The 13,941-nt window shown below is 44.6% G+C and overlaps 1 protein-coding gene across 8 annotated transcripts in view; it reads right to left on the reverse strand.

Annotated features, from left to right (window-relative positions):
- CAMSAP1 (calmodulin regulated spectrin associated protein 1) overlaps positions 1-13,941 on the reverse strand; it is a 97,718-nt gene that overhangs the window by 15,493 nt on the left and 68,284 nt on the right. For all 8 annotated transcript variants that reach the window (XM_054500570.2, XM_063650045.1, XM_054500569.2 and 5 more), the window contains 2 exons: positions 3,321-3,498; positions 741-832 (listed from right to left, as the gene is read on the reverse strand). In XM_054500570.2, the coding sequence (XP_054356545.1) occupies positions 741-832; positions 3,321-3,498 (270 nt within the window). The remainder of the gene's footprint in view (positions 1-740; positions 833-3,320; positions 3,499-13,941) is intronic.

The following is a 13,941-nucleotide window of genomic DNA, read 5'->3' on the forward strand; positions in this document are numbered from 1 at the left end:
ACAGACAGTGTTAAGTAACCAATTTTCTATCACTTGAAATTCTTTCAATATGACCATTTGTCCAGAAAAATGCCTCTCAAGTCAGTACACCAGAAGGGCCCCATGGAAAGCAGAGAGGCAAAACCATACAGTTGTCCCACATTTTGATGGTAACACATGGTTCAGAACTGTGAGAGAGCTTCAGCACGTGTGAGCCCTGCTTATGTCGCAGTTACTCTGTGTCTACTACACAGAAGGTAATTGCTCTCAACGATATTTTCACTGCAAGACTATACATTCTGAGATACATCAACACAAGTTAAAATTTATTTGGCTACAGTCTTAACTAAAATCACTACATCGGCCGGGCACAGTGGCTCACAACTGTAATTCCAGCACTCTGGGAGGCTTAGGTGGGCAGATCATGAGGCAAGGAGATCGAGACCATCCTGGCTGACATGATGAAACCCTGTCTCTACTAAAAATACAAAAATTAACTGAGCATGGTGGCATGCGCCTATGATCCCAGCTATTTGGGAGGCTGAGGCAGGAGAATCGCTTGAACCAGGGAGTCAGAGGCTGCAGTGAGCCGAGATCGGGCCACAGCACTTCAGCCTGGTGACAGAGCAAGACTCCATCTCAAAAAAAAAAAAAAAAAAAATCACTACATCAGAATAAAATGACTTAATTTTGAGAAATATGATTTTACTAATCTATAGTAAGGAGAAATTAAGGAAAAAAGGAGGAAACAACATTCTTACCAGGGATGTCCTCTCCCTGTATGGATTTCTGCTGTTTCTGTCTCAGTGGCAATAAAGGATGGGATGGGCTGAAGGCAGCAGTTCCTTTCCCACTAAATGGAAAAAGAATTACAGGGAAAATCCTTCCTTTATCAAACTTCAAGGTCAACAGCAAATGCACAAGTGTACAGGACCATCCTGAATTCACACCAAGTTTTGAGAAACTTGAACTGTTTGGGAAAAATGACTATAAAAATGAGCCAAGAGTTACCAGGAACTTCCAACCTGGGATGAACATCCGCACACTGCAAACAGGGGCACACTGACTCCCCGATGTGTCTACAACACAACCAGCTTCCCACGGGAAAAGCAAAACCCAAGCGTGCAATTAGAGTGATTTTCTGAGATAAGCAAAAGTAAAAAGAAAAAGTGATCCTTTGACAAGCAACAGTTTTCAAAAATGCACATTACTGCTTCAATTAAAAAAAAAGAGAGAACTTCAGAGATAAAATAGACCACAAGGATGATGCCCACTGTACTAAGCCACAACTGTGAAGATATTGATGAGTAATTAAACCCATCACAGACAGCAGCATGAACATTCCCACACTGCTGGTGGGAGGGCAAAAATGTACATTTTTAGAGGACAATATGGCAATATCCATAAAAACCTCTAAAATCACTCATACCTTTACCACTCCTTGGATTATAGCTTAAGAGGTACACACAGAAGCATGGGTGTGAAGGCCTCACTCCCAGGAAGAAGGGCACATGCGGGAAAGGCGGAGGTCACACGTGTGTGGATCGCACAGTTCTGACAGAGCAACACCCATGAGACTGGCACCCAGCAGCTCCTGCCACTCCACAGGCACCAGCTCCCCGGGAAACAAGTGCGCTCACACCGCAGGGCAGCTATCTTGCTTGTTTCACTTTGGGGATAATTTGGTAAAGGGATAATTCGCCAGGTGCAAACAGGATGCAGAGATCGCAGGGGACAGCTCGGCACCCTGGGCCAGAGTCAGCACGCCTAGGCCTGAAGAGGCAAAGATGGGCAGAGGCCACCAGAGTCAGGACACAGACACCACAGAGACACAGTGAGAGCACACAGCGAAAGGGTTGCGGAGAGAGGGGCTCAAGGCAGGGAGCCCGGGGGAAGCTGGGCAGAGCAGGAATGGCACAGGGACCTGTGTCAGGGCCACAATGCAAACCCTGCAGCCTGGACACCGTGGGGACAGCAGACCCATCACGGCATGCCCATGACGTGACAGACTGGGTAGCTGTTGAAACTGTGGCAGAGGAGGATGCACCAAGTGGGAAAATTCTCACCACAGGCTGCTGGGTGCAAACAGGTCACAGAGCAGTGTGTACACGGGCACCAGCTTCTTGTGCTCACACACACACACACACACACACACACACACACACAAACACACACACTGGGCTCAACAACAGACACGCAAAGACCGAAGGGAGGACGCCAAGTGTCCACGCTGGCCCCGTGTGAGGGACGGCTCAGCCTCGAGCCATTCTCCTCAGTCAGTGACCCCGCCTGTGCCCGTGGGCACGGAGTTACTGCCCCACCTCTGCTCTGAGCTCTGGGGACAGATACCCCAGTCTCAAAGCCGCTCAACACAGAACACATCCAAACCCCTCCCTCAGCGGTGCCCCACCCCTGGGTGTGTACCCCCCGCCATGCCTGTATCACAAGGGCCTCTCAACTCCTTCCTCCTGACTCCGGCAGCCCCCGTATCCCATCCCTCAACATGGTCACCGGTTTTAGCTCCTCTCAAACAACCTGAAACAACTGAGTTCGTTCTATGCCATGCTGTCTCACTGAACCATTCATTTATGTGAATTATTTAAAACCACTTTTAAATAGTGTCTTCATCTTAAATCGCCACATGTTAAAAATGTTTCTCCACTTGAGGTGTGCTAACTGGCTCCAGGCGGGAATCAGCTGTGGGTCCTCCTACCACACAAAGCACAAAGCTCACCCTTACTCCAAGGGAAGCTCCTTCATCCCCTCCCCCAATTCTGGCCCAGTCAATTCTACCCCAGATATGGGCTTCATGATGAAAATTCATTTTCGAAAAAACGTTTTTTAAACAACTCTTTTTCTAGAGTAGTTTAGCCTTTAAGCAGCTCTATACACTTTTTCACTAGAATCAAATTAATTCTTCCCCGAAGAGCAAACAAATACTCTTCTTTGAAGACTTCACAATACTTGAAATGCAAGAGGATTTCACTCTTCATGTCTGTCAGACCATAAAGGGCACACCTAAACTATCAATTCAACTTTCTAATCTTGAGATCATTTCTTAAACAGTGTAACACATGGTGGAAAAGAGAACAGAAAAACACCCATTCCATAAACAATGTTAGAATTAGGTACACATCCTTGAAGGAATTTCCTGCTAGTATCATTCCCGGCCTCTGGAAAGGGGACCGAATGGCCAGAAGGGCAGGGACAGAAGGAAAATCTTTCATAAGCTAATACAAATTGCTTATTTTAAAAAAGGTAACTTCAAGTAATATTTTAAACTAACACAAAAAGGGACACAAGATGGTGAACTGATTCTGAAAGCAGAAAGACAGACTTACAGGTATTCAGGTTCTTCGGGGTGCAGGTATTGCCTGTGACAGCCTTCCGCCAGCAGCTGTGCAGGGGGCTGCAGGTCAGCTGGGGTCCCTGCAGCAGGGCTGCCTAGGAAACTGCGTTTGGTCGCATTGGAGATAGGTACAGGAGGCCGGCTGCTCTTCTGGTGTAACACTGTTTTCGCTGCAGAAATAGCGTTTTTGCATCGTTACTTACAACACTAACTGGAAGCACAGAAAAAAACCTGCAGCTTTTATAAGCACTAACTCAACCTTTTATTGAAACCAAACTTTTGCCAAAAAAAAACTGGTTTCAAGTTTAACAAATGTATTCTGTAATAACAAGTACTACAAATATTGTACCAAAATAAATACTAAAATTAAAAGACACAACACAGATGAGAAGAAGAAGAAGAACTGAGAGGAAATGTAAGCCCAGCTGATGGGCTCTGTCTTGGTCACCGTCTAGCACCCGCACAAAAGCCCTCCACTGGTGGGCTGCTTCCAAAACCACGTGCCACCTTCACCAAGCCTGGTGCTAGACAAGATGCCCACCACCCAGGCTCCTGGGAGAAGGCTTGGGGCTCAGCTTCAGAGAGCCACCTCGCTCAGCCCAGCCAGTGAGGGACCGAGGCAGAGTCAGAAGGGTGCTTATCTAGGCCCAGCATGTGGGCAGCTGCTCTTGGGGGTCCCTTCAGCTCCAGCCCCTGGGGGTCAGGTGAGGTGCTGAGCCTGGCTGGGGCGCCATTCCCTTTCTTGGCCCACGCCTGCTCACCCGCCTCTCTCCCAAAGGGGCAGCCCCAAACAGTGACTCTGTATCTAAGGCTGCTTCCCAGAGAACTAACCTATGGGAGGTGCTGCCAGGAGCAGCTCAAAGGCAAGAGGTGAGGCCATATGGTGGGGACCAGTGGGAGGGCACCCACTAGGTGATGTGTTGTGAACACGGAGGAGGGAAGTAAGGACGAGGGGGTGGCGGCTGCACTGAGCTCTGCAGATGGTCTAGGAAAAAGATAAAGAAGGCTAAGAGGCAGCAACGTGTGACCAAAAGCCAAGGGCACCAAGCTGTGCTCTCCTACAGCCAGGGGCCAGGACCAGAAATGAATGGCTGCCAGAGAAGCTAAACCCCCAACCCAAGAAGGCTGCAAGGCCAAGGTGAGGCCCTAGATGGGAAGGAAAGAGACTATGACTCATGGCATACGAACTTCTAGGCCTGGAGAACCTCAAATTCTCAGATTACCTGAAATTCTTTGAGCCTACAGAGGAGGGCTCCCCTCCCTGTTAAAGGCCAGCATCCCTGCTGGCCCCACGCTTAGATGATACAGATCTCTCTCTCAAGATGACACGTGCTCCCCCAGGCACATTATAATCAAATTGTCAAAGACAAAAAGAATTTTGAAAGCAGCAAGAGAAAAGTGATTCATCACATACATGGGAACCCCCATTAGACTATCAGTAGGTTTCTCAGCAGAAACCTGCAGGCCAGTAAGAAATGGGATGATACATTCAAAATGCTGAAAGGACGGGAAAAAAACCCCAACCAAGAACATTTTATCTGGTGAAGCAATACTTCAGAAACACAGAGGAAATAAAAACATTCCCAGACAAACAAAAGTTGAGGGAGTTCATCGCCACTGCACCTGCCTTCCAAGAATGGCTAAAAGGAATTCTTCATATTGAATCAAGAGAACACTAAATAGCAACACAAAAACACAAAAAGTATGAAACTTATTGGTAAAGGGAAATATACAGACACAAACATAATACTGTATTACCATAAAGGTCGTAGATACATCGCTTTTAATTCCATTATACAAGTTAAAAGAGGCCAGGCATGGTGGCCCATGCCTGTAATCCCAAAACTTTGGAAGGCTGAGGTGGGAAGACCACTTGAGCTCAGGAGTTCTACACTAGCCTGGGCAACACAGCAAGACCTCATCTCTACTAAAAAAAAAAAAAAAAAAAAATTAAAAAAAGTAGCTAGGCGTGGTGGCGCATGCCTGTAGTCCCAGCTACTTGGGAGGCTGAGGTAGGAGGATTGCTTGAGCCCAGGAGTCTGAGGCTGCAGTGAGCAATGATCAAGCCACTGCACTTCAGTCCAGCCTGGGCAACAGAGCAAGACCTTGTCTCAAAGAAGAAAAAAAAGTAAAAGACAAAAATATTTAAAATAACAATAAACTGGCCGAGCACGGTGGCTCACACCTGTAATCCCAGTACTTTGGGAGGCCGAAGCCAGTGGATCACCCGAGGTCGGGAGTTCAAGACCAGCCTGGCCACATGGTGAAATCCCATGTCTACCGAAAAAACAAAAATTAGCCAGGCGTGGTGGCAGATACCTGTAGTCCCAGCTACTCAGGAGGCTGAGGCAGGAGAATCACTTGAACCCAGGAGGCGGAGGTTGCAGCGAGCTGAGATTGTGCCACTGCACTCCAGCCTGGGCGACAGAGTGAGACTCTGTCATAAATAAACAAACAAATAAATAACAATAAGTTATGTTAACAATTACATAAATAGTTATGAATGGTGGCATTAACTGCACACCATGTAGGCGGGGAGGTAAAAGCTGAGAGGTCTTGCATATAAGTGAAGGTGAGTTGTCATCATCTTAAAACAGACAACTGTATCTTATGTAAGCCCTAGGTAATGACTACTGAAGTTACACAAAAGAAAAAGAGAAGGGAAAGCAAAAACCATTAACACAAAAAGCAACAACAAAACACAAATGAAGACAGCAAGAGACAAAGACATGCAAAAGAACTGTTAGATAGACAAAACAGTTAACAAAATGGAAAAAGGAAATCCTTTCCTATCAATAATTACTTCAAACAAAAATGGATTCAACTCACTAATCAAAAGATAGAGAGTAGTTAAATGAACCAAAAACTAAGATTCAACAGTACACTGCCTACAGGAAACCCACTTTTGAGTGAAGAACACACAGGCTGCAAGTGAAGGGATGAAAAGATATTCCATGCATGCGAATGGTAACCCAAAGAAAGCAGGTATGGCTACTTACCTCAGACAAAACAGACTTTACGTCAAAAACTGTCTCTAGAGACAAAAAGTCATTATGTAATAATAAAAGGGTCAATTCAACATAAAGCTGTAACAACTGTAAACATCTATGTACCCACATCAGACCTAAATATATAAAGCAATATTGACAGATCTCAAAGGAGAAACAGAAATACAGTAATAGCAGAAGGCTTCAATACCCCACTTTAAATACTGGATAGAATATCCAGACAGGAAATTTAACAGTAACAAAAACAAAGAACAGCAGGCTTACACAATATCCCAGACTAAATGATCTCACAGAGACATACACACTCTTCACCCGACAGCAGCAGAATACGTATTTTTCTCAAACACATGTGACCCATTCTCCAGAACAGATCATATGTTAAGTCATAAAACAAGTCTTAAAAAATTTAAGAAGATCAAGATCATGTCATGTATCTTTTCCAACCACAATGGAATGAACCTAAAATTAATTACAGCAAGAAGGCCAGGCGCAGTGGCTCATGCCTGTAACCCCAGCACTTTGGGAGGCTGAGGCAGGCAGATCACCTGAGGTCAGGAGTTCAAGACCAGCCTGGCCAACACACTGAAACGCTGTCTCTACTAAAAGTACAAAAAATTAGCTGAGCGTGGTGGCAGGCGCCTGTAATCCCAGCTACTTGGGAGGCTGAGGCAGGAGAATCACTTGAACCTGGGAGGCGGAGGCTGCAGTGAGCTGAGATCGCTCCAGCCTGTGTGACAGAGTGAGACTCCGTCTCAAAAAAATAAAAAAGTAACGGCAAGAAAACGGGGTGATTGACAAATACATGGAAACTAAACACATTCTTAAGCTACCATTGAGTAAAAAAGGAAATCAAAAGGGAATTTTAAAAGTATCTCAAGCTGAATGAAGCGGAATACAACATACCAAAACTTGCATGATGCAGTGTTAACCAGGAAGTCTGGGGCCAGATGTGGTGGTGCAGACCTGTAATCCCAGCACTTTAGGAGACTGAAGTGGGAGGATTGCTTTAGGCTAGGAGTTTAAGACAAATCTGGCCAACATAGCGAGACCCATCTCTCTTTTTTTTAATTAAAAAAAAAAAAAAGGAATTCTGTAGCAATCAACACCTCCATTAATGAAGAAGCAGGACTTTAAATAACAACCTAACTTCACACTTCAAAGACTACAAAAGGAAGAACAAACTAAGCTCAAAGTTAGCAGAAGAAAGGAAATTATAATAAAATCAAAGCAGAAATAGATCAAATAGAGAAAAATAAAAAAAATCAACAAAACTAAGTTGGTTTTGAGAAGATAAAATCGACAAACTAATAAGAAAAAGACTCAGATAAAATCAGAAATAAAAGGAGATATAATAGATGCCTCAGAAATAAAAATGATCACACGGGCCTATTACAAACATTTATATGCCAACAAACTGAATAATGCAGAAGAAATGGATAAATCTCTAGAAATATACAATCTATGAAGACTGAACAAAGAAGATATCTAAAGCCTAAACAGACAGTAATAAATAAAGAGATTGAAGCAGTAATCACAAAACTCCCAACAAAGAAAAAGCCCAGAATCAGATGGCTTCACTACTGAATTCTACCAATTCTTCTTAAAACCTTCCAAAAAACAGAAGAAGAAACACTTCTAAACTCATTTTATGAAGACAGCATCGCCCTGATACCAAAGGCAGACATAGGCACCAGAAGGAAAGAAAACTACAGGCCAAGATCTCTGATTAACACAGATGTAAAAATCCTCAATAAAATACTAACAAACCAAATTCAACATTACATAAAAAAGATTATACACCATGATTAAGTGAAATTCCTCCCTGGAATACCAGGTTGGTTCAACAAAGGCAAATCAATGCAGAACACATTAACAGAATCACAGATAAATACCACATGATCATCTCAACAGTATGCAGAAAAAGCATCTAAGTTCAACATCCACTCATGATTTAAAAAAAACAACGCTACACAAAACAGTTATAGAAGGAGCTTACCTCCTCACAATAAAAACCATTTATGAAAAGCCCACAGCCAGTACCATAATTAGTGGGGGAAAACTGAAAGCTTTTCCTCTAAGACCTGGAACGAGACAAGGATGCCCACTCTCCCCTCTTTTATTCAACACAGTACTGGAAATTCTAGTCAGATAAATTAGTCAAAATAAATAAATAAATAAATAAGAAAAAAGGAAATCCAAATTGGAAAGGAAGAAATAAAACTGTCTCACGGCAGATCCAAGGTCCTACACATAGAAAATCCTAAAGGCTCCATAAAATAAGTGTTAGAACTAATCAATGAATTCTGTCAAGTTGCAGGATACAAAATCAACATGAAAAAACTGTAGCATTTCTATACACTAACAATTAATTATCTAAAAAAGAAATCAAGAAAACAATCCAATTTATAATAGCATCAAAAAGAACAAATACTTAGGAATAAATATAACCAATGAGTAAAAGATCTGTACACTGAAAACGATAGAACACTGATGAAAGAAATTGAAGACAACAAAATTAGTGTAAAGATATCCCATATTCATGGATTGACATAATATTGTCAAAATGTCCATACTACCAAAAATGACCTACAAATTCACTGCAATCCCTATCAAAATCCCAATGGCATTTTCCACCAAAACAGAAAAACAAACCTAAAATCTGTATGGAACCACAAAAGACCCAAAATAGCCACAGTAATCTTGAGAAAGAACAACAAAGGTAAAAACATCACACTCCCTGATTTCAAATTATACTCCGAAGCTATAGTAAAACACTATCATACTGGCATAACAACAGACACAAGCTAATGAAACAGAATCGAGGTATACGGTTAACTAATCTTTGACAAAGGTGCCAAAAATACACCATGGGGAAAGGATAGTACCTTCAATAAATGTTGCTGGGAAAATTGGATAACCAGATGTAGAAGAATGAAACTGGACCCTTATTTCACACCATATACAAAAACCAACTCAAAATGGACTGAAGACTTAAACTAAGACTAATTAATTTAATTAAGACCTGAAACTGTAAAACTCTAGGGAAATAAGCTCCTTGACATTAGCCTTGGCGATGATTTGGTTATCACACCAAAAGCACAACTAACAAAAACAAAAATAAACCACAGGAACTACACCAAATGAAAAAGGTTCTGCAAAGCAAAGGAAACAAAACAAGACGGCAGCCTACAGACTGAGAAACTATTTACAAACTATATGGCTGATAAGAGCTTAACATCCAAAATACATAAGTAATGCAACTCAATCGCAAAAATACAAATAACCCAAATAAAAAGCAGGCTAAGGTCTTAAATAGGCATTTTTTCCAAAGAAGACATACAGGTGGCCAACAGGTATGTGAAGAGTTGCTCAACATGACCAGTCATCAGGAAATGCAAATCAAAACCACAATAAGGCATCACTCACGCCTGTCAGGATGGCTATTACCAAAAAGACAAGAGATGAGTATTGAGAATGTGCAGAAAAGGTGAACCTTTGCATACTGTTGGTGGGAACACAAATTGGTATAGCCATTCTGAAAAACAGTATGGAGGTTACTCAAAAAACTGAAAATAGAATTACCATATGATCCAGCAACCCCTCTTCTGGGTATATATCCAAAGGAAATGAAATCAACGTCGCTAAGAGTTATGTGCACTCCCATGTTTACTGCGGCACAATTCATAATTGCCCAGATATAGAATCAATCTATTTGTCAACAGATGAATAAAGAAATTGTGATATACAGAGACATACAATGGAATATTACTCAACCTCAAAAAAGAAGAAAGTCTTGTCATTTGTGACAACACAGATGGACCTGGAAGATATTATGTACAGTGAATAAGTCAGATACGGAAAGAAAAATACTGCTTGATCACACGTGTATGTGGAATCTAAAAAGTACAACTTAAGCAGAGGAGTGTTTGCCAGGGGCTGGAGGGTGAGGGGAACAGGGAGATGATGGTCAAAGGGCACCAAGTTTCCATTTTAAGGTGAGTAAGGCAGCATGGGACTATAGTTAGCAATACTATGTTGTCTATTTGAAATCTGCTGAAAGATTGTTAAGTGTTCTCACCACAAACAAAGGTAACCATGTGAAGAGATGGATGTTAACTAGCCTGACCATGGTAACCAGTTCACTATGTATACGTGTATCAAAACATCATGCTGTTTATATACACTTTTAATCTTCAATAGGACCTGCCCCCATCTTCCCTCGTGGTCACCAGGCCTATAACCAGGGTGATATCCAACAAAGCCCTTGCCCGGGAGAAAAGGGCCACATACCCACACACCCCGTGGAGCTGCGGGGTGTAGCCAGCCAGTTTCAGCAGCCAGGGGAGGCTGTGAAGTGCTAGACTCTGAGGGCCCTTGTCAAGGGAGCTGGCTGAGGAAAAATGTGTCCATTTGGGAGGACCCCCAAGCACAGGATTTGGCAGGAATTGGGTGATGATGCACGTGTACTAACAAGAGGCCCTTACCAAGTACGGGAGAAGTACCATAACTGCCAAGGGACAGCAGAGGAGGGGCTAGGACCCCTCCCGCCCCCACACACACAGCAGAAGCATGGGAAGCGTGCCGGTCAGAAGGGTACCCACAGCAGCACCAGGCAGCCCCGTGGTCACCCCTTCAGTACACCAGGGCTGTATGAAGCAACGACTGGCAGGGAAGCAATCACCGTGGCAAGGGGAAGACAGAGTTCCAAAGCGAGAAGCTTCATGGAGGTATCAGAAACCAGGTGGCCTTAGTGACTATGGTGAATGGCAAGGCTGGAGGGGTGGCCATGGGGCCTGGTCAGCAGAGTCACTGAATTGAGAACAGGGCCCTGCTTCACTAGGCACAAAACGCAGAGACAACAAGGGCATTGGTGAGCTTATCCCATGAGAAGAAACCAAGAAAGGATGACTGGATGCTAAGGGCAGCTGTGCCCCCACTGGAATTCAGTATGCCATGCTGGACGGATCCAAATTACACTCTAGTGGCATAAAAATTATTTTGATGGCTGGGCACGGTAGCTCACGCCTGTAATCCCAGCACTTTGGGAAGCCGGAACAGGCAGATCACCTGAGGTCAGGAGTTCTAGACCAGCCTGGCCAACATGGCGAAACCCCATCTCTACTAAAAAATGCAAAAATTAGCCAGGCATGGTGGTGAGCACCTGTAATCCCAGCTACTTGGGAGATTGAGGCAGGAGAATCACTTGAACCCAGGAGGTGGAGGCTGCAGTGAGCTGAGATTGTGCCACTGCTCTCCAGCCTGGGTGACAGAGCAAGACCCTGTCTCAAAACAAAAAACAAAAACAACAAAAAAATTATTTTGACATTTGCTATCCAACAGACTCAAAAAACAGCTTTTTCAGAGCTTCTCTTATCTGACCAGGGGCAGAAACTTTGGAAAGAAAGGTGCCAAAATCCCCTCTGGGGCAGACTTCCTGCCCAAAAGCACCCACAGAAGCCCATGTGCATCTACAGACACACGTCACCACGTACCTTTACCCGTTCCGCAGCCACACATCACCACGTACCTTCTACCCTGTTCTACAGACACACGTCACCACGTACCTTTACCCATTCCGCAGCCACACATTGCCATACCCATTCCGCAGCCACACATCACCACGTACCTTCTACCCATTTCACAGCCACACATCGCCACGTACCTTCTACCCTGTTCTACAGACACACGTCACCACGTACCTTTATCCGTTCCGCAGCCACACATCGCCATGTACCTTCTACCCTGTTCCACAGCCACACGTCGCCACGTACCTTTACCCATTCCGCAGCCACACATCGCCACGTACCTTCTACCCTGTTCTACAGACACACGTCACCACGTACCTTTACCCATTCCGCAGCCACACATCGCCACGTACCTTCTACCCATTCTGTAGTCACATCGCCATGAACCTTCTACCTATTCTACAGCCACACACCACGTACCTTCTACCCTGTTCAGACACACGTCACCACGTGCCTTCTACCCATTCCGCAGCTACACATCACCACATACCTTCTACCCTGTTCTACAGACACACGTTACCACGCACTTTCTACCCCATTCTACAGACACGTCACCACGCACTTTCTACCCCATTCTACAGACACACATCACCACGCACTTTCTACCCGTTGTACAGACACGTCATCACGCACTTTCTACCTTCTACAGACACACATCATCACGCACTTTCTACCTGTTCTACAGACACACGTCACCACGCACTTTCTACCCATTCTACAGACACGTCACCACGCACTTTCTACCCGTTGTACAGACACGTCATCACGCACTTTCTACCTTCTACAGACACACATCATCACGCACTTTCTACCCGTTCTACAGACACACGTCACCACGCACTTTCTACCCGTTCTACAGACACGTCATCACGCACTTTCTACCCGTTCTACAGACACACGTCATCACGCACTTTCCACCTGTTCTACAGACACATGTCATCACGCACTTTCCACCCGTTCTACAGACACACATCATCACACACTTTCCACCCATTCTACAGACATGTCATCACGCACTTTCTACCCATTGTACAGACACACATCATCACACACTTTCCACCCATTCTACAGACATGTCATCACGCACTTTCTACCCATTGTACAGACACACATCATCACACACTTTCTACCCCTTCTACAGACACGTCATCACGCGCTTTCTACCTGTTCTACAGACACACGTCATCACGCACCTTCCACCTGTTCTACAGACACACGTCATCACGCACTTTCCACCCGTTCTACAGACACATGTCATCACACGCTTTCCACCTGTTCTACAGACACGTCATCACGCACTTTCTACCTGTTCTACAGATACACGTCATCACACGCTTTCCACCTGTTCTACAGACACGTCATCACGCACTTTCCACCTGTTCTACAGACACACGTCACCACGCACTTTCTACCCATTCTTCAGAGACATATCACCACACACTTTATATCTGTTCTGCAGACACGTCACCACGCACTTTCTACCCTGTTCTATAGACACACATCATTACGCACTTTCTACTCCATTCTCAAGACACACATCATCACACACTTTCTACCCGTTCTGCAGACACACTTCGCTACATACTTTCTACTTGGTTCAGCTCCCTTCGGTTCTGCTCCTGTATGAGCCTATCTGCCTTTCCTGAGGAAACTGATTCGTCCTTCCCATACAAGCTTCTTCTCTCCCTGCCTCCCTGCTGACGCAGGGTGTATGAGTCCCTATTTCTAGCTACTCAGCAAGCCACTGCTTCTGTGCCCACCACATGCATATGAATAGCCATGAGTCTGTTTGTGTCCGTATTTCCTCCCAACAATGCCCAATCTCTGGGACCAGCAACACTAAGGTGAGCGTGCAAGGCAATGGTTCCCCCAGTCATTCCAAAAGGGACCACCAGCTACGTTCCCAGATGAGTATGCACTGGGAAAGGGAGGGGACATCACATCCCATGGCCTACAGGTATCAGTGGAGGGAGAACATGCCACAGGAGTCTCTGGCAAGTCAGGTGGGAGAGCACAACGCAAGATCCCGGGACTCTAGAGCCACAGAGAATCACGCGACATTAACAACAGCCCCTGATGT

Source organism: Pongo pygmaeus, chromosome 13 (genome assembly GCF_028885625.2).
Source record: "Pongo pygmaeus isolate AG05252 chromosome 13, NHGRI_mPonPyg2-v2.0_pri, whole genome shotgun sequence".
Classification (NCBI taxonomy): Eukaryota; Metazoa; Chordata; class Mammalia; order Primates; family Hominidae; genus Pongo; species Pongo pygmaeus.